At 42.8% G+C, this 21,313-nt stretch overlaps 1 protein-coding gene across 1 annotated transcript in view; it reads right to left on the reverse strand.

Moving 5' to 3' along the window:
- The window catches only part of PCDH7 (protocadherin 7), a 421,851-nt gene that overhangs the window by 213,048 nt on the left and 187,490 nt on the right, over positions 1 to 21,313 (reverse strand). The window contains exon 2 of the mRNA XM_066632923.1: positions 2,947 to 3,163. Within this exon, the coding sequence (XP_066489020.1) occupies positions 2,947 to 3,163 (217 nt within the window). The remainder of the gene's footprint in view (positions 1 to 2,946; positions 3,164 to 21,313) is intronic.

Here is a 21,313-nt window from a genome sequence, read left to right on the forward strand (position 1 = left end):
AAACCTTGGGCTTCTTTACAAAAGTGCTTTTTTATCCCCATAGCACCGGAAAAGGAAGGTTAATTTAGATATCTCTCTCAAGCAAAAACATTTGTCTGGAACAAGCAGTTTTCAGCACCAGGCAGATCCAGTGTGCATAGCCAGCCTAATGTCCTTTTGCAGGTGGATTACAGTTCTGTCCCCACCCCCCACATTGTATATTGCACAGCTTGTATATTTCACCGCTTGCATCTTATGCTGAAAAGCACAATGTGAAGCTCATTACACAATCAAGATTTGTCCAGGATACTAATTTGTGTGCGTCGTTACACATTATTTTAAATTGGCTCCAAAAAATATGAACAAGTTGCTTAAACAATTGCAAAATCAATTGCAATAACTGTGAACAACCTTCACTTATAATATCAAACCTATTTAAAACATCACAGAATAACTGTGGATCAATTATTATTCTCATGTTTATTTCTTATTCTCCCTTATTTTTTCCTTACTATAAAGACCCTGAAGCAATAGATGTAATCCTATCCCTCTGCTCTATTTGAGGTTTAAATCTAGAAACAATGACTGCACAAATCAACTAATTTCCTGGACTAATTTACAAAAGGCTGGTGCTGTGGGACTCCTTGCCACTGGAACTGTTTAGGGAGGAATGCATCTACCTGCATTTCAGCTCTCATGCAATTATTCATTACAAACCCCTGTATCTGTGGCAAACCCACCAGGTCTATACATTATCCAGTGACTATTGTTGTAAACAATCATGACTGCAACCTGACGTTACCTGGAAATCAGACATACTTCCATGCAAACAGACATAGAATTGACCTTCACGCGGCCTTCACAACATACTAATTATTCCTGTCCATGATGCAAAATCCTTTGTTTTTGAAGAAAGGGGACGGGAGAAATTACAATCCTGTGTGAATGACTGCTGTAGCAATGAGATATTAACAAGAACTTACCACAACAAAATATTCAAGAACAATTAGGGCTTTTTTGCCATTCGGACTTAAACCTACTAACAAGTGAACCTTGGACAACCTTTGCTTCTCCTTCCAAAATGGCACCCTTGTACCCTCTCTCTGCAAAACAAGCAGAGAGAACCTCAGAAACAAACAGAATCTCCAAAATTGTGTGGCATCAATAGTGCAGCTGTAGAGGAAAGGGCACCTTATAGCAAGCAATTCTTTGCCCAAGAAAAATAAGTTCTTTTTTTCCCTCTACCATAGGTAATAACTGATTTTTTGGGTGGTGATGTGCCTACTTCAGCAGGAACAAAACCAGGAGAAAAACAATTACTTGTTATAACAACTAGTCTTAGAAGTCTCCAAAAGAAGCTAACACAAGCGAATAACCAAATCCATATTGGGTTCAAAGCAAGTCCAATACGTTATCCATCTGCATTCTTGCATCAATCTGAATGCCATCAGCATAATCATTTCACTTTAATGCAATCTGTCTGCACTCTGGCATTTAAAAAAAAAATCTACTTTATGGATCTAAAGAACAATAAATCTATACTCTTGACTTAAAAAAAAAAATTCTGATCTGGGCAAGCAAGCAAGCAGCAACATCAGCTCAAAATGTACTGGAAACTAAGAGAGAGATTTCAAATTGTTTTCTACCCACAAGACAAAACATGGCAGAGTGATTTTTTAAAATCTTATTTAATTGCTAGAAAAATAATACACAGTGTTGGGAAGTGCACTGCAATTGGGACCTCGATACCAATACTCAATTTTAAGCCATTTCTGCCCAACTTTGCATATACACAACAGGGATTAAATGTGTGCACTTGTGGGGTGGGCAGAAATGGGTTAAAAGGAAAATGTTTTGGTGGGCATTTTCTGCAACCATGCAGACAAAGAAAAGGAATGATTTTTATTTTTTTTTTAGAGAAGAAAGCACAATCCTATGCATGTCTAGTAGGAAGTAAGCCCTATTTATGCCAATGGGACCTACAACCGGGTAAGTATGCATAGGATTGCAACCTTATTCATTCACATCTTTTGAATATTTGCCACTGCAGTGTACTCAGCCTCCACAATTGATATCTCCAGTTAAGGGCAGTAATCCAGGATGTCAGTAATGAAGCAGGAGATTTCACTTTGCCTGCTATGAAACAGTGTATACTTGTGGCTCTCTGCCTTCCACAGAAGACAATTAGATGGCCTCACAATCACTCTCGTACTCACACTTTCCCCTCTGGATCAGAGCCGCGCATACCATTTTTGCCATACTAGAATAAGCACATGAGAATCAATGGCGTACACTGCATTTTGAAAAATCACACGCATGTAACTGGGGGAAGTGACAACAACAACAGCCTAACGGGAAAAGTTTAAATCCCTATTTTCTTTTGGCAGATATCGAACATAATCAGTTCCTTGCATAAAAATAGTTATAGGAGTGTGATTTTTTTTTTTTTTAAATAAGGAGAAAATATAATCTCCTTTTTTTAAAGGAACAATTTAAGACAGGCTTCACCAGCTCTGTGCTGTTTTGGATTTAAGACTTATTTAACTGTCTCAGCAATACTGTTTAAACAAATTTGATTCTTTTTATTTGTATAGTTACTCTCTGTCTTGCAAGTTAAAATGTTATGGGGCGCAAGCGAAACGTTAAGCATGCTTGAGCCCCGATGAGTTTAGGGAAAGATGTGTGCACATGTTTTCTCCCCATTGAAGTCAATGGGGCTTAAAGGGAGCTTGACCTTTACCCTATCGATTAGAGCAGGGGTCCCCAAACCCCAGTCCGTGGGCCACATCCAGCCCCCAACACCATGTTAAGATAAATGATGTGGCCCTGGGGCCGAAAAGTTTGGAGACCCTGAATTAAAGCACTGTTATCATCTTTCCCTCTCCCCCAAAACTAACCTCTTGACAAGTCTACTTTATGTGGACTCACTATGGAAATCGAGTGTGTGGGTGTTGTGTTTGCCCCTACCATTTTCCATATGCTCTGCCTCACCAACACTGCCATCCGGCGTAGTCCTTTCGTAGTTGTCCTCTGGGAGTGGAAGGGCACCCAGCCTCGGCCCTGAAGAACTCTTACTGCTTGGTGTCTCTGACTCCTCCAGACCGCTGTCATAGCAGCTCTGCAATGACCCCTGATGCGGGTCCTGAGGCTGACTCACAACTGAAAACGTCACTCTACGGAATGGCTGCAAAAGAAAAGATTTCTGAACGTCACTTGAAAGGCAGGGTCTTTGAGAAAGCCATTCTTAACAAAAAAAAAACATCACGCAACAGACAGTTGAGCCCCTGAGTATCTAAACGCTGGTTAAACTACTAATCTAAATCTGATCTACTTATCCCATGATACGGCAATGCAACAGACAGCCTTTGCTGAAGTTTCTCTGTACCTAAGTGCTTGGGATGGCCCTATAAACCAGGGGTGGCCAAACTGTGGCTTGCGAGATACCATGTGTGGCTCACAGAAACATGTCAGCTGAGCTCCTTTTTGCATCACAATTAGTATAAAAGGTAAATAAGAAATGTTCAAGCGTCATAATTATTGTCCGGGTATAAATTGAGAGTCCACCGGATTCAAACATAAGTGACGTTCATGGTGAGCACATATATTTAAGAATATGAAATATTGCGGCTCTCAAACCTCTGGAGTTTATAGTCTGTGGCTCTTAAATTAAGAAAGTATGGCCACCCCTGCTATAGACAGACAAAAGCACTTATGCACTATATGCTAACAAATGTTTCTGAAGTGTGAGGGGGACCTCTCAAGGGATAGGGGAATGGTGGTGGGAGGAGATGCTGGTTCAATCATCCATGGAAGATCACCACTTCCCTTTCTGTATGTTTGATGTTGTACAGCTGGATATGTGAATTAAGTTCAAGGAGAAGCCCTGCATTAGAGAGGATGCAAGGTGATCATACAGTTGCTTGGTGTTAGACCTGCAATGGACCAGTCCCACATTTAAGTCATCACTTATGTGTGAAACCAATGCATGAACACTTGGCAATAGGTGCACATGCTTACTATGTATCTCCTGGGCAGGGCCTCTGAGAGGAATTTTATCAGGGGGTACAAAGTTTCTTTTGGGTCCCTTCCCAAAGAGGGAGAGGGTGAAACAGAGTAGGGGGTGGCAATGGGGGGGTGGACAGAATAGGGGCAAAACAGGCAGGGAGAAAGTTGCAACAGCCAGAATACTCTTTAGAGCCCAGGTCTACCAGTCTTCCCAATGCAGAGCTCAGGGCCACCTGCCTGTCCAGTGTTGGCAGCTAAATACAGTAATACAGAAACTCCTTCATGGTTAGCAGATCCACAAGCCAAAGAGCTACTGTAACAGATCAGTTTCCTCCCAGAATATGATACTGTTAAGGAATATATGCATTCCTGGGCCTGGTGTGTATGGCTCCTGCCATGTGCCCACGGTAATGCCCCCGGCATCTCACATAGGCAGTGAGTCTGGGTGAGATTGGAAAATGTAAGATCCCAGGAAATTTCTGGACCCCCTTTCTGACCCTGGGCCCGGGTACAAATTACCCCCTTTACCCCCCTCTCCTAGGCCCTACTTCTGGGCATCACATTGCGAGTTCCCCATTCCTCTTAACATCATTTTCTAAATACTAGCAGAGAAAGGGAATTCACAAAGTGAGTGAGCATTTCAAATGCTATGAATGAGGGTGCAGAATTCCAAATTATCCCTTTTCAACATTAGACTTAGTTCTTTTAAATTTCACAATGATTCAGTACTGGGAATGGAGAGGGAAGATGATTCTCTCTTTTTTTGTGTTTGTTTATATACCTTTCCTAGGATAATGTGAGCCAAGAATATTGAGCCAAATCCCAGTTCTCTCTCACTTTTCAGTTTCCTATGACTCTGCCTGAACATACCTGAATGAGGCTTGGTGATTAATCAGTACTTGTTTTGCCCAAGAAACACCTGGATAGACTGAATAGAGTTCTTTCAAAGATTATGGATGTTGAAGGTGGGCAAAATGACGGAAGTGGTTTAGACACTCATCCTCTGCCTGAATGTAAGCCCACTGAAATGCGAGTAAAGTGTTTCATATCCAGTTTCACCACACTATTGAACCGTATGCCCATCTTTGCCCGACAGAAGACACTGGAGATGCATGTTAAATGGCAGGATAGCCTGAATTTAAATAAAGCTGACATACAGCTATCTTGAATGACACTGGACGAAGGCTGCTACTGAAGATTTCAGCATGAAAACTTCATGCTGTCTGGCATAAAGCTCTTCCGAGGAAAGACCGAAATGATATAAGTTTTTATAGAGGCCATAAATGTTACAGTATACTGTGGCTGCCAGTAGCACTAACACACACATGGGCATTTTAAAAATCAATGCCTGTGGTTTTGAAAGCCAGACCACGTAAGGGAGGTGAGTGAGAAAGAGAGGGAGGGGGAAAATAGAAAATGGTTCAGTCTCTTCACTTCTTTTGTCATAAAATTTAATGCCAGGAGATTGGGTGTTTTGCCAGCTGACTTAATAAAGCCTTCAAATTCCTGCTGCCACAGCAGACACCACAAGCTTCCATCGAGGCTACATTCATCGATTATCATTATGGATTTGTGTTCATTCAAAATGTCAAAACAGCCTCAAAGTAGTAACTGTTATTATAAATGTTTATTCACTGAACTCTGACACTTAAGCATATTCCCACAAGTGGTGAGACAGGAGCAAGAAAATGTCATCAGTGAACACCCTCCAGTGTCTAGTGGACACTTAAGAGCAAAACTCAAGGTTCGTTGTGTCATTTTTGGCCACTTTCACGGCCAAAATGATGATGTGTGCATCATTTGCACACAGAGGATGATCATAGCTGTGAGAATGGGGTTGACACCCACAAGGTGTGTTTGGTCATTTCGGAGACAGTGAGCATTTTAAGATCAAGGATTTTACAGCTCCTGTATTACTCTGCTCATACCAAGTAAACCACACACATGAACAGAAACACATGACTGAAATGTTATGAACAAGACTTAATGCACCATTAGGCAAAAAGTTTCTACAATCTGGGTTGGACTAACTTAAACAGTCATTGATATGTTTTTAATTATTTCCTTGATCAAACCAAAAGTCCATCTAGTTTGATTTTATTTTCAAACAGCAATACAGATGCTTCTAGAGGTTAATAAAAAGGACATGAAGGTGGTAGCTATCCTTATTTGTCCCCAACATTATTTACTAGTACTCAAAGGACGTTGATTCTGAACATAAAGATTTCATGTTGTGATCAAGGTTAAAGAATCATCAATTGAACTTTCTTAATGAATATGGCTACTCCTTCATTTTGATCAAGGTTGCATAGCTTCTAGACACACGTAGCAAAGGGATGCTTCCCCTGGATTGATACTGAAGATACATGTCATTCTACATTGAAAACTACTGCCTTTGTCATCCTTTTCTTGGAAGTACAGGACTACCCAGTTAATAAAGCCTTCTAGCATCCAACTGTCTTGTTTGCCCATTTAAGGCAGGGCTCACAGACCAAGATCAGGATGGGGATGTAACTGGGTGTGGGACACAGTTTGCTTGCAGAAGGTGCCCAGGTAGGGCTGAGGATCACCTGCAGTGCTGCTGACAAATAGATTCCTCTGTTAAGAAATGGGATGATGCTTTCTGGGACATGAGGACGCTTCAGGGGTTCATCAATTACATCAGCACTAGTAAAGTGGAGGGGGGAAGCCTACCATGTTTTTCTTTCCCCAGGATGTTGTCACTGTTTTGTATATTTGGTAGAAAGAGTGAGAAGAGATACTATAGATCGCATTGCTGCTCAGTTAAGCATATAGCAATTGAGGCATCAACAGAGCGGCTGAGTTTTTTCCAAGATATAAAAATAGGCTGAAGTGTGTCTCTTGGCACTCTTATCTTGAAATCCCCAATGCTGTTTCTTTGCAACTTCCCCACCATCATTCTGTACTTTTTTTTTTTTTTTTACACCTTTGTTATTTTAACAGTTCTAGTGCATCTCTAGTTGGTTCCCTTGTTCTGGTGTATTTAAAGTATCAGTCGCAGCTCGCAGTCTGGTAGGGTTTGGAATATGCTTCTGTCTAGGTGGAAAGAGATCATGCCAGTTTCATGATCTAACGGTTTCTTTGACTGCAAAATTTCATGGTGAGGAGGGGCAGGTGTGTATCTGTAAACAACGGGGAAAATGCACTTGGTTCCTCCTAAAGAGGGGGGGGAGAGAGAGAGTGTATAAAGGGTGTATAAAGGGTATGTGTGTGTGTGTGTGTGTGTGTGTGTGTGTGTGCGTATACACACTCTTCCACTCCTAATCCTAGGAGGGGAATGAGGAGTACCAATGGAAGTGGGCAAATGGAAGTGGCTCCCCATTAGGCAGGAGGTCTGGTCTAGAGGGTTGAGCCTCCATTTGCCTGAAGATAACATCCGAAGGTTGCCAGTTCGAGGCCACCGGCACCGTGTGACCTTGAAGCAGCTGACAAGCTGAGCCGAACTATTCCATCTGCTCTGAGCGTGGGAGGATGGAAGCCAGAATGTGCAACCAGATCAAGAAAGAAACATCTGAATGTTGTGGTTTCTTGAAATATAGAAACCTTCTTTCAAATTGTAAAAATCCCTATGGGGATTTAATTTGCCTGCCTATGTAAACCGCCTTGAATAAAGTCTAAGGAGAAATCTGAAGACCAAGAAAGGCGGTATAGAAATATCTGTATTAATTATTATTATTATTATTATTATTATTATTATATAATATAGGGTTATTATATTATTAGCATTACCTTGCACATCCATAAATGCACACCAATAGAGGGGAGCATCTCCCCACCCCCATGTTGCTAATTTATACTGCTTACGTGTTCTTATCTATAAAACATACCTATCAACCATATTAAAGTCAAAACCAACTACAGATTGAGTATCTCTTATTGGAAATCTGGGATCTTCAGAAGTGCTTAGATCTTTTTTTCCCCACATTTTGGAATGTTTGCATATACATAATGAGATATCTTGGGGATAGCACCCAAATCTAAACACGAAATTCATTTATGTTTAATATATACTTTATACACATAGCCTGGAAGTAATTTTATACAATATATATTTTTTAAAATAATTTTGTGCTTGAAACAAAACTGCACCACTGGAAGGTATCAGGTCAAGTGTGGAATTTTTCATTTGTGGAGCCATGTTGGCATGCAAAGTTTTGAATTTTGGAGCATTTCGGATTAGGGATGCTCAACCTGTACTAGCAGTTTCTCATACGCAACATTTATGGCTGACCCAAATGAATGAATGCTTCTGTGTGTGATGGGAGGAGAGCTTCCCTGAACAAACATAACTAACCTTTCTAGGTGAAAGCAAGGCTCCCCCTGAACACATAAGCCACGTCACACACAAAGATGTTGTCTGAATCTTTTCAGTTAGGACTAAAGCATTTTGCACCATTCAGTTCCACACCTGATTACATACAGCAGCCCACAATCCTACAATCACTGCCAAACCTGCAAGTGCATTCACATTGTGACTAGTCATTAAAGAACATTACTAGCCCCAGTGGCATAGCTAATGATCGTGTAGCCTGGTGTAGAGCTCAAAATGATGGCCTGGAAGTGATGTCAAAACCGGAAGGGACGTCACACCTAGGCTTTTTAAAAAGTGAAAATTGGGGGGAAATCTGCCTCTTCCCCCCAGCAGCTCACCACCCACTTGCTCTGCTGCCTCCCCCCCCCAGTCAGTGGCATAGCTAAAGCATGTATCTACTACCTGTGCTCCAAGAAGATTTTGTAGTCCTCTCCTCCAGGACAAAATCAAATTTAATTAAGCAAATAAACAGTGTGCCCCTTATTGGTTAGAGACACTGTGCTGGGATGAAGAGAGACGGTTATTCTGCCCCTGCTAAATTTAAGAAGAGCCCCACTTGAAAAAGTGCCTCTTTACCCTGTTAGCAGGGGTAACTGTGTTATGATACATGGAAATGAGAGCTGACTCATATTAACACCATCTTGGTTCCATGCTATATCATAATAGTATGTCATTGCAACATGTCAATAAGATAACATGTCATTGTCTCTCAGAACAATCACTTGTTAATTATGATGAAAAATTAATCTCAATTAAGTTAAGAAAATGTACTTTTTGTTCCATAATGCAGTTGTGTTTTCATTTTCTGGTTAATTGGCCATAACTTTTGATAGCATACAGATTTTCCAATGCAGTTTGTTTCATTGCATTCAGTAGAAAATTACTTTTCCAATGATATATAACATGGTGGTATTATTCATACATAGCAATTTTTTCACAATTTTTTTCACTAGTGTCAATATCAACTTGTTGCCCCCTTAAAGTTTAATGCCCAGTGCAGTTGCTACCCTCTGCATCCCCTTAGCTATGCTACTGACTAGCCCACCTGTTCACTCACACACACACATGTACATATGTCATTTGTGGCCTAAGAGTGGGGGTGGGAAGAGATTGACATAAATTCAATTGACAAAAGTCCCTGCCTGCTCATCTGCAGGATTTACAAGACCGGTTGCTACCCATCTGCAAATAAATGCGTGTGTGGTCATGCTACTATTAAACCATCAGTACAGGAAATGACTGCAGAACCTCTACAGATGATTTGTTATCAGGTTGCCATTCATTCGTAACATTTAAGGCTCTCTCGTATTATAAGAGTTCAGACCACAGAGAAGTCTCATCATGCACTTTGTCCTTACTTTCTGTATTGTCAGAATTTAATTTCTTTAGAGAAATAACTCATAATAGAAAATAGCAATTTCTCATGGGGGACGATTCACAGACAATGTATTCAACTGTTATGTTCTCTGCCCCTCCATGTGCTGCTACACTGGTGACCTGTGTTCAAAAGAAATCATTAAAATAATGCAACTAGAAACCCATGGAGATATCGTGGTCACAGAAAGAGCCTTCAAGCCCAGCTCGTATTGTCCTATTAATGTAGGAAACAGACGGTTTAACCTAATAAATTATAAACATTCAAGGTGGTTACCCGAGTTTTTTCACCTTACAGTGACAACTTGTGGCCTGGTTCATCTGAGCCTGATGCTGGCAGATCTCATAATCTGCCAGAAGATGCCCCAGGCCACTGGTGCCGCAGCCACTCTGTAGACCACTATCACCAGCACAAAGCCCTGGAGGTGGTACATGGGCAAAGCAGGCCACTGAACCTCAGCTGTCACTGGTAATTTAGCAGTGGGGTTGGATCGGGGGAAATCAGGGCAAGGAGCAGGCCAGGCTGGGGGCACTATGAGGGCAGGAGGATAGCAGATCTTGATAGCAGGCATGCACGCTGGATCTCATCTCCTCTTTCCTGGCCTGGATACAGCCTCAGAGCCTCCTCAGACTTACTGCCATAGGTCTAAGGAGATCCATTGGCAACCAGGTGGTCTACAGGAAAGTACACTTAAAAAAAATCTTTACTTACCTCTGGGACCATCTGGTCTCTGGCCAGCCCATAGCATGCAATACAGGCTTTGACAGTGGTGCTGCGCACTCTGGGCTGGCAGGAGATAGTAAGTACTAGTACTAGTAATAACTACGAGGGTCACCCAGAAAGTAATGCACCACATTTTTTTTTCTCAGCCTACAGTAATGGTACAAAAGCGAAACTTTAGATATACATTATTTGAATTTTCAGGAGTGCGCACACAAATTTTTGGTTTCTTCAGACAGATAGCGTAGCTGCAGCAGTGTTTTGAAATGGCGTCTGTAAGTGATGTACGTTACAAGCTGCGTGTCGTCATTGAATTTCTCACTGCGGAGAAAGAAACTGTTGGGAACATTCACAAACGTTTGTGTACAGTTTATGGAGAATCTGCAGTCGACAGAAGTATGGTTAGTCGCTGGGCACAGTGGGTGAGGCCATTAGAAGGTGGTTCGGCAGAGCTCCAAGATTTGCAGCGTTCGGGGCGGCCATCCACGGCTGTCACACCTGACAAGACGCAGCTTGCTGATGTGCTCATTCGCGAGGACCGACGCATAACGACTAGGCAGTTGGAGCTGAAGCTGTCAATCAGCAAAGGAAGTGTGGATGCAATCATCCGTGCTCTTGATTACTCAAAAGTGTGTGCACAATGGGTTCCGTGCTGTCTTACGGTGGACCACAAATCTCTCAGAAAAAACATTTCTTCTGAGTTGCTGAAACGTTTTGAAGATGAGGGGGAAGCGTTCTTGTCCAGGATTGTGACAGGTGATGAAACCTGGGTTCACCATTTTGAGCCCGAAACAAAACGACAGTCGATGGAATGGCCTCATCCTCAATCTCCACAGAAGAAAAAATTCAAAGCAACTGCTTCCGCCGGTAAGGTCATGATCACTGTGTTTTGGGACTGTGAGGGCGTCATACTCATTGATGTGATGCCAAGAGGCAGCACCATTAATTCTGAAGCTTATGTGAAGACATTAACCAAACTCAAGAAGCGCTTCCAGCGACTTCGGCGCCATAACAACCCAGGTGAATGTTTGATTCAACATGATAACACTCGGCCTCACACAAGTTTGACGACTTCGGAACACATCACTAAACAGGGTTGGACTGTGTTACCCCATCCACCCTACAGCCCTGACCTAGCTCCCTCAGACTTCCACTTGTTTGGGCCATTAAAAGATGCCATTCGCGGAAGACATTTTGAGGATGACGAAGAGGTGATTCGCACAGTGCAGAAATGGCTTCGTGACCAGAACAAGGAGTGGTACCGACAGGGCATACATGCCCTTGTGTCTCGCTGGAGGAAGGCCATAGAACTGGACGGAGATTACGTGGAAAAATAGGGAGTGTAGAAGAAACATCATTCTTTCTTGTGTGTAAGTTTCATTGTGTTCAATAAATAATTGTTGAAGAAAAAAAATGTGGTGCATTACTTTCTGGGCGACCCTCGTAGTAAGATAGTTATCAGCTCAATCCTATTTGTCAGTGACTTCAGAAATGTATGATTACACAAGGGGGAAACTGGCTGTTTGCTGTTATATTAATTTACACATTATTTCACTTACTGCAAATGTAACTGAAAAATTATTTTGGCCTGTAAAAGTGTAGAAACAAAACAGTAAAAGTGTCCAGCGTGAAGAAAAAAACGAATGAAATGAACAGTAATGAAACAGGAATGGGAAGGATCAGAACACAGAGGCTGCAATCCTATGCATATTTTTTCTGGAAGGAAGCCCTAATGAACATAACGAGACTTGCTCTTGAGTAAACATGCATAGAATTATGCTGAAAGAAAGTTATCAGCCCATGCGATCTCTCTCTTTCCAACAAGTATGTAGAATTGTCAGCCTGCACAGTATTAATACCTGCTGAAGTCATTTTTTAAGAAGATTCAAAAACCACCTTGCTGGATCAAATCAAGGCCATCTAGTTCAGTGGTTCCCAAACTGGTGGGCCATGACTCACCAAGGAAACCAGAAACAAGACATTCCCCCTTAAGAGGAGAGGCCCTGCTTTAATGGCAGTGACAGTGCTGCAGAAATTGCAGTGTTACCGCTGCCATGGGTTGTTTTTTTTTACTTACCGGGGGGGGGGGCAGCGCGGGCCTCCTGCAGGGTCCCGGAGGCTCATAGCCCACTCTGATCTCCTCTTCAGCTTGTTCACAAAGCCCTTATCTCTGATCTAAAGCTACTTCCGAAAACCAGAAGTAGCTTTAGATCAGAGATAAGGGCTGTTTACAGCAGCCACAGAGGAGATCAGAGGGGGCTGTGAGCCTCTAGGACCCTGCAGGAGGTTGGTGCTGCCCCCCAGGGAAGTAAAACAGGCCTGTTGGCAGAGGTAGCACTGTAAATTCTGCAGCACTGTCACAGCCCCCTCCCTGTCCCCTCCCCACCCATGTGAACACTTATCTGGTTTCAAACTGCCCTGTAGGAGTTTGGGAACCACTGATTTAGTTGATGGTCTTACATTTCCAAAGATGGTCATCCGAGACAGCCCATGACTGTTCATAAGCAGGACATGAACGACCTTCCTGCCTGACCCAGCATGAGGTGTTCAGAACTATACCATTGGTGAATCCCTGATTTCACAAAAGGCTAAATAGATAAACTATGCGTGACCTTGTAATTATTTAAGGAAAACATGCACTCTTTTATAAACAGCACACATGTGCATGCTGGAGCAGGACGACACATCTGCACAGCAGGATTGGGCATGCATGCTGGAGAAAGGAGGGAAGAAATGGGATAGGTTCCCCTGTGCCAGGGCCCTTACCTGGATTCTCCCTATTGCTCCTGTGAACTAAGAAAGCATTCAAGGTGCTAGCAGCGCAATTACTGTGTCATTGACTTTGGCCCTTAAACACTACTTAGAGCAATGATTTTCAACCATTTTCACCTCACGGCACACTGACAAGGCTTGAAAATGGTCAAGGCACAGTGTCAGTTTTTGGACAACTGACAAGGCACACCATGCTGTCTGTGGGGGGGGGGGATAGATGGACTCACAGCTCCCAATGGCCCTACTAATAAATGATCCTCTCCCAATTTCCCACAACACACCTGCTAACCACTCGCAGCACACCAAGGTGCCACGCTAAAGAGGTTGAAATGGCTGACTCAGGGCGCAGGCCTAACCAACTTTCCAGCACTGATCTAACTGCAGTGCAACCCCAAGGTAAGGTAACACACATGCCCTTACCTTGAGGAGGCCCCCTTGACTGCCTCCCCACTGTCAGATGCACTGCACACCACATTGGCATAGTTATGTCAATGCTGGAAAGTTGGTTAGGATTGCACCCTTAGAGACTAAGGGCACAATCCTATGCATGTCTACTCAGAAGTAAGTCCCACTGTGTTCTATGGGGCTTACTCCCAGGAAAGTGTGTATAGGATTATAGCCTAGGCCTTGCAATAGTCATCCTGAATACTGCTGCTAATGGCGATATCCAGCCAAAGTAATGTACTTCTAAGTCCTACAGATTTCAATAGGATAGTTAAGCACACACTTAAGTTACAACTCTCTTATTTCAATGGGAACAAATGTTCTTTTAGTAACAAAAATGTAATGATGCCCCCCCCCCGCATTCCAGAGGTGATAATATTAACTTGTAACCAAGTTTTGAATTAATCAATATCCAATTGTACTGTATCTCCAATGAAACCAGTGTTGAATGCAATAGATGTCAATTTTGGTTCAGTCCCGTGGCAAAGGCTATTAGAAGTAGATCCTGGCAGTTTTTCCAGAATATTCTCGCATCCCCCTGGAAGTATGATGTTTTCAAGACAGGAGAAAGATCATGAATTATGCCCTTTTTTGGTATTCCTTTCTATGGTAACTATGCTAGGCAGGGAAGAGGAAGAAATCTCTCAAACACACAGTTCTGTAATACACAGGAAAGTTCAGAATAAGAAAATTCAGTGTAATTAATTATCCTCAAAACACCATCAGGGTTCACTAGCTATTTCTAGCGTTCTGGTCTATATTCAGCCCTTCGTACAACTTCCATGTAAAATGACCTGCTGGCTGACTTGATTACAGCGGGGAGGAGATATTTTTGTTTTGGAAAAAAAAAAAGACACTCAGACATACAATTCCCTCAAGTCTTCTCAAGTTGCTAATACAATCGAAAACATGAGGACAGCATGAACTGGGGGGGCTGCTCACTTTCATGTGGAAAGGTGGAGGAAAAGAAATGGGTTCACACCAGTTACGCTGATGTTCTTTCAATGCGCAGGGCACTTCACAGAATAAAAGCAGTTGCAAAGAGAGGAGCTTTGACCCAAAGCATTTGCAGGCTACATCTAGAGGGAGGAGGAAGGGAAAGATAATGGAATAAACAAGTGATAAACGTGAGCAAATGCTGGTGCTCTCTGTTCAACCAGGGGTTAAGACAAAGGCTTCCAAGAAAAGGTAGATTTTGAAAATGGATTTGAAGACAGAGAGAGGGAAAGAGAAATGGGGTCATGGAGATATTTTGGGAGTAAGCTCCAGCCTTTGAAAGAAAGGGTGGAGACACTGGAGGCCTCAAGAGAGTTTTCAACAGATGAAGGAGAAAAGGTCATGGGTGAAGATCTGGGTGATAAGTAGAAAGGTGGAGTAAAGATACCATAGGGAGCTTCTTTCAGAAACAGTGAAGTCAAGTGGCTAAATAGGATCAAAACCGGCAACTTATTACGTTTGATTTCTTGTTACAACACAGATGTGTTCTCATTCATGCTAGCTGACTGTCAAGAGCACAGCAGGTGCAGATGTTTAGAGTAAAAGTTTGCAGACCTATAAAATTATGCATGGGATGGAGAGAGGGATGTTCTCCCCCCCCCCCATCCCCTTGCACAACACCAGAGCTAGGGAACATGCACTAAAATTGACAGGCAGGAGATACAGGGCCCAATCCTATCCAATTTTCCAGTGCTGGTGCAGCTGTGCCAGTGGGGCATGCACTGCATCCTGTGGTGGGGAGGTAGTTACAGAGACCCCTCAAGGTATGGCGACATTTGTTCCCTTACCTTGGGGCTGCATTGCAGCTGTACCGGTACTGGAAAGTTGGATAGGATTGGGCCCTTAGAACACACAAAATGTGCCTTTACCAGTGAGTAATTATTCTGCGGAACTCCTTGCCACAGGATGTGGTGATGGAGTCTGGCCCAGATGCCTTTAAAGGGGGACTGGACAGATTTCTGGAGGAAAAGTCTATCACAGATTAGAAACCATGATGGGTATGTGCAACCTCCTGGTTTTAGAAACAGGTAACAGAATGCCAGATGCAAGGGATGGCACCAAAATGCAGGTCTCTTGTTGTCTTGTGTGCTCCCTGAGGCATCTAGTGGGCCACTGAGAGATACAGGAAGCTGGACTAGACAGGTCTTTGGCCTGATGCAGTGGGGCTCTTCTTATGTTCTTATGCATATCGCAAGCCATCTTCTGACACATCCTCAATGTGTTCACTGTATATATAGAGGGACCACAAGACCACAATTGCTAGCCCTGTCCTAAATTTGCTCATACATCCAGCTGTACCCATGACGAAGCCCCTGTCAAATCACACATTGCATGTACAGAAGATTGGGGGTAGGTCCTGTGGACACAATCACATGCACCTCTTTTAGCAATCAGTTAATGCCTGGAGAGAACATACAAAGATGTTTTTTAAAAAACAAAGATCATAATGGGGTTTTGAAGGAGCAGGGGGGGTTTTTTGGATTAAAATACCATTGCTTTTCTGAAGATATATTTTTTTCTCCTTCACTGTTCTGCATTCCGTACCACAAAAGGAGACAGAATGGTTTCCAAAATTAAAACTGGTCTATAGTGTACCTTAGGAACAATCATGACAGTTGCTCCTCCTCTCTGGGTAGTCCCCTTTTGGGAAGTTCCAAATAATAGTTTTTAGTTTGTCAGCATATTTTACACAGTACATTTGCAGACCCAGAAGGAAGAACTGTTATATATCCTTAAGAGATACTTGTGGAAACAGTTGAGGCATCTCAAAGTCTGACACACCGCATTGTTCTGTATCACCAATACCTTTCTGTTTTCCAGAATACATTCATTCCAGCATTTCACAGTTGGAAGTAGGCACACTCCTGCGCATGAGTTAGTGGGGCTTGAATCAGGGCCAGCCTACTCATGAAGCAAGTTGGTGCAGATTGCATCAGTGCAAAGAATCCAAAGGGGCAGTGCTTTCAGGGTACCACAGTAAAAAAAAGAAAAGAAAAAGAAATAAAACTTTCAATGCCTTTTCTAACCTGGACAACCACTTTGAGTAACATCAAGTTAGAGGAAGTACTGAAAGTTCCCTACTTAATTTGCGCAAGTCTCAGAAGGGTTCCACCCAGATTTCAATACTGGGGCCAAGAATATGCAAGTTTAAGTACTTCTAAGCAGGCATAGAGGTGCTGCAAGGCCAGCGCAGCTGATGTGGGCCAGCCTAGGTGCAGCACTAGGAAGGGGCAACACAACACAGCCCAGGGGCATCACCATCGCTCTCCAAGCCTTCAGCCTTCACCACGATGTTGGTGATGAGGCCCAGAGTGGCGAACAGAGCTCCACATTTGGATGTTTCAATGCATGCTGGAAAAACCCTCCCATAGGTTGTCCCGGTTGGCCTCTTCCTCCCGGCTCTTCTGGGTGCCACCATCTTGGATTGTGTGAGATCTCACAAGAGTCACACAAAATCTTGCATGATCCAAAATGGTGGTGCCCAGGAGGGCTAAGAACAAGAGGCCACTGGGGACATCCCATGGCATGCTTGTGAGTTCACTGTGGTGTCCTTAGCCACTGTGGTTCACAGTTTGGAGCCACTGCTCAAATCTGTTAGTTTGTGTGGTTTCTTCTTCTGCAAAGCTGTATGTCATCCTCTCCTCCTTCAGCTACCTGATCCACCTGCAAAGGAAGGGTGACTTGGCTGCAGTAAGATTGGGAACTGCTGGATTTAGTGCCTTTGAGGCTGTTAAATGGAACTTTAAACAAGGCAAGTAAGCACAACATCATATTAAACACATTATCATTGGGGAGGTGCAAACAGATTGAATGCACCTGCTGCTCTGATAGAAGAGAGGAATCATGAGCAGTAGTACAAAGACACAATGTGACCTAAGGCACAGAACAGCCACCATCAATCCAGCGTGAGATCAATGACTTGAAAAATCTGCAGTCGGAGTCCCATATTGCTGCAGTTCCCTTACACTGGCTAAATCTACCAGCACAAATGGAGTGTGTGCCAGATAAGGAAGTAGGAAGGAAAATTAATTTCCCCTGTCTTTAACAAAGAGACAAAGGATTTAAGCTAGCACATGTAGAGCATAGTACATAAGCCAATGTCTTTGCCAGTGCACAGAGTATACTTATTGACATCTACAATCCTGGATCTACCAAGAGGCATTTGAAAATTGCAAGCTTAGGGGGCAAGTTGGGAAAGGAATTCACAGTGTCCTGTAGGGCATACTTATGACTTCACATTTGTATAGTGTGTCCTGGGAGTTGAAACCACTTCACATGTAGTATTCAGTTATGCGCCACAGAGCGATGTTCTGACCGACTGCATAAATGATGGTGGTCCCCTCCAAACTCAACAGGGTAGCTTCTTTCCCTTTTTGATCTGGCTAACCCATGCTTCATGCTGTTGGCAGCCAGCTGCCTCCTTCCTGTTTTCTCCGGCCCATCAAGGCATTCTGGGGCACAACCTATCAGCCGTTAGTGGTTCTCCGGGCAACACTGGATGTGTGCAACCACAGGGATCCCCCTGCAGAATGGATCCTCGTTGTTAAGCGGTATACAGGTATAACCTAATTATCCACGGATTTTTCACCCATGGTTTTATCTCAACTCAATGAAAAATTAAAGGAGAAACGTCCCTTTTAAAAACAGCCTTGCTTACCATTGTAATGCAGGAGAGTGGCAGCAGGCAGGCAATCAATCAATCTTTCGATCTCCCTCCTGGGGCTTAGAAAAGTCTAGTTTCAGTGACCCCTCCCTTCCCCCTGAAGCATGCAAGAGAATGAAAAACGGAAGTGATTATCACCTCCACTTTGCATTCTCTCACATGCTCCAAGGTGAAGGGAGAGATTGCTTGAGTGAACTGAAACGAAACCGTTCCAAGCCCCGGGGAGGGGGGTAAAGAGAGAGAGATTGCCTGCCTGCCTGCCAACACTCTGCCGCATTACAATGGTAAGCAGTTTTTTTTTTTAATTTTGTGTACATTTCTAACATTTGAGTCTAAGGGCTTGTTGAATTTTTAAATTGTGTCAACTGCTTAGAGTTTTTTACACTCTAAAAATGTATAGTACTTGGAACAGAATTTGTCAAACAATAGCATTTCATATCTATAGAACTTCCTCTTTCTGGAAGCCTATTACGGTACTTCCTTATGGGATCTCCTGTTTCGATACACCTTGGTGAGCAATATCAGCTCCATATTTTCCCATGCAGTTGCCAAGCTGAGCTTAGTAAACAAAGATATCAAATATAAAACAAATATTTACTATTTTTGCACCCCGTGGGACCTACTGAACTGAAATGCAGGATATCAATAATCCATTCGCCAGCCAATTTTTCCTGGTTTCAGCTAGCCTTAACATGTATCATCTTAAAATGGCCATTGATCCCCGAATCCACTCTCCACAGATATGGGGAACACAAATGTAATTGATGATTCACTGTCAGTTACTGAAAGACATTATACCTCTGCCGACTGGGCAAAGAGGCACCTTTCAACGTAGTACCGTCTTACATTTAGCAGGGGGGAGACCAACTGTCCCTCTTAACCTCAGCATGGTGTTACCCCCCCAATGGCTGTTGCTCGTATTGTTTATTTTTAGATTGTAAAGAAAATATTTCTTTACTCAGCGTGTGGTTGGTCTGTGGAACTCTTTGCCACAGGATGTGGTGATGGCGACTGGCCTGGATGCCTTTAAAAGAGGATTGGACAAGTTTCTGGAGGAAAAATCCATTACGGGTTACAAGCCATGATGTGTATGTGCAACCTCCTGATTTTAGAAATGGGCTATGTCAGATGCAAGGGAGGGCACCAGGATGAGGTCTCTTGTTATCTGGTGTGCTCCCTGGGGCATTTGGTGGGCCGCTGTGAGATACAGGAAGCTGGACTAGATGGTCCTATGGCCTGATCCAGTGGGGCTGTTCTTATGTTCTTATGTTCTTATTGTGAACGCTTTGGGGACAGGGCACTATATATTGATTACTTTGCTACGTAAACTGCTTTGTGAACTATGCCTGTTGAAAAGCGGTATATAACTATTCATTATATTATTACTGATTTTCGCACAGTCAGACTGGTGTTATCAACTGATTTGTTTTATCCAGACATTGAGTCCCTCCCAGGTTCTGGTATGCCTGACATCATATTTTGATGTTATTTAGACCTCAAATATCATTACCATCATCAATAATAATAGTTAACAATCACTTTACCTCCTACAAACTTGAAACAAAAATAGAGTGTTGAAATTCCAGAACATTCACATGAGCATTTACAGAACTCTTTTAAAAACTATAAAGCTCTGCTAGCAGAAAACAACCAAGAGCTGTGATGAACCAAAAACCAGGATCTCTTCCCAGTCAGGCTGACCTACTTTGGAGTACAGCCAATGCCCTAGGAAACTCAATCCAGCACTCCTCCATAGCATACTTGGCAAGAGGGAGCTATCAGAGAACAAAGGAGCCCAGACATTATTTAAAGTCAGGTCTTTCTTCTTCAGTATATTTGGGTCAAATAATGCATTTCAGCGATTTTACTTGTCCAAATAGGATGAGCTGATCCATTCTCTTTCACTACAAAAGAAACCTCAGGCTAGGTGGAAAAGGAGCTTAGCTGCAACATGGAGAGAGGAAGTGCTGACCTCCAGCTATGGATATCATGTTTTTCCTCCTAAATTTTAAAAGCAACCATTTCCAAAAAAATTCTGTAAAAAGCTCATTTGAGTTTCCCCTCTCCTTCATGGCTGGTCTGAGTAAGAAATTGTTTGACCCGAAATTAACACACGTAACGTTCAGCTCACGAAAGGCATTCCTCAGAATTTCAATGAGTAGGATGTTAACACTAGCCCAAGCCTTTCCCAATGTATGATGTGCATGTTAATTGCTATTTTGCAGCTTTTATTACAGCCCTAGAGTGAGTGCTGCTCTAAAAAAAAAACTGAACTCACATTGCCCAGCTTCTCAATGAAACAGAGCTTTGCAGACTAAGGCTGTAATCCTGACCACACTTTTCAGAGAATAAGCCCTATTGAACAAAATAGGACTTATTTCTGAGTAGACCTGGTTAGGATTGTGCCCTAATGCATTACAAAATTCCTGGGCCTTAAAGAAACTAACCTCAGTGTTAATATATTTGTGATCTGAACTACCACAAATACTTGGCATCTCTGGCGATGGCATTGTAGACATTGATGCATTCTCCTGTTGAAACCAATATAAGGTTCTAAGACAGCCATTTTCAAACACTGTGCAGTGGCACACTGGTGTGCCATGAATGGTCCCCAGGTGTGCCGCGGGAATTTAGTAGAGAGTCATTTATCAAGAGGACCATTGGGGGATGTGAGCCCCCATTGACAGCACAGTGTGCCTTTTTAATTGTCAAAAAGTTGATGGTGTGTGTTGACCATTTTAGAGCCTTGCCAGTGTATGGTGAGGTGAAAAAGGTTGAAAATCACTGTTCTAAGATATAGAGATTTGGATGGAGTTGCACATGGCAATTTAAATGTTTGTAAGTTACTCACATGGACTCTATTCCAGACAGGAACAGAGAACACACGTAGAGGGAATATAATCAGACTATAGAGACACAATAATTTTACAGATTTAAGGGCGGGGTGATACATAACATGGATGCAGTTCTAAATACTCCCTACACCAACAGGTTTTTAAGTGGGTTTTAAAACCCACTACCAAAG

This window comes from Tiliqua scincoides, chromosome 6 (genome assembly GCF_035046505.1).
Source record: "Tiliqua scincoides isolate rTilSci1 chromosome 6, rTilSci1.hap2, whole genome shotgun sequence".
Classification (NCBI taxonomy): domain Eukaryota; kingdom Metazoa; phylum Chordata; class Lepidosauria; order Squamata; family Scincidae; genus Tiliqua; species Tiliqua scincoides.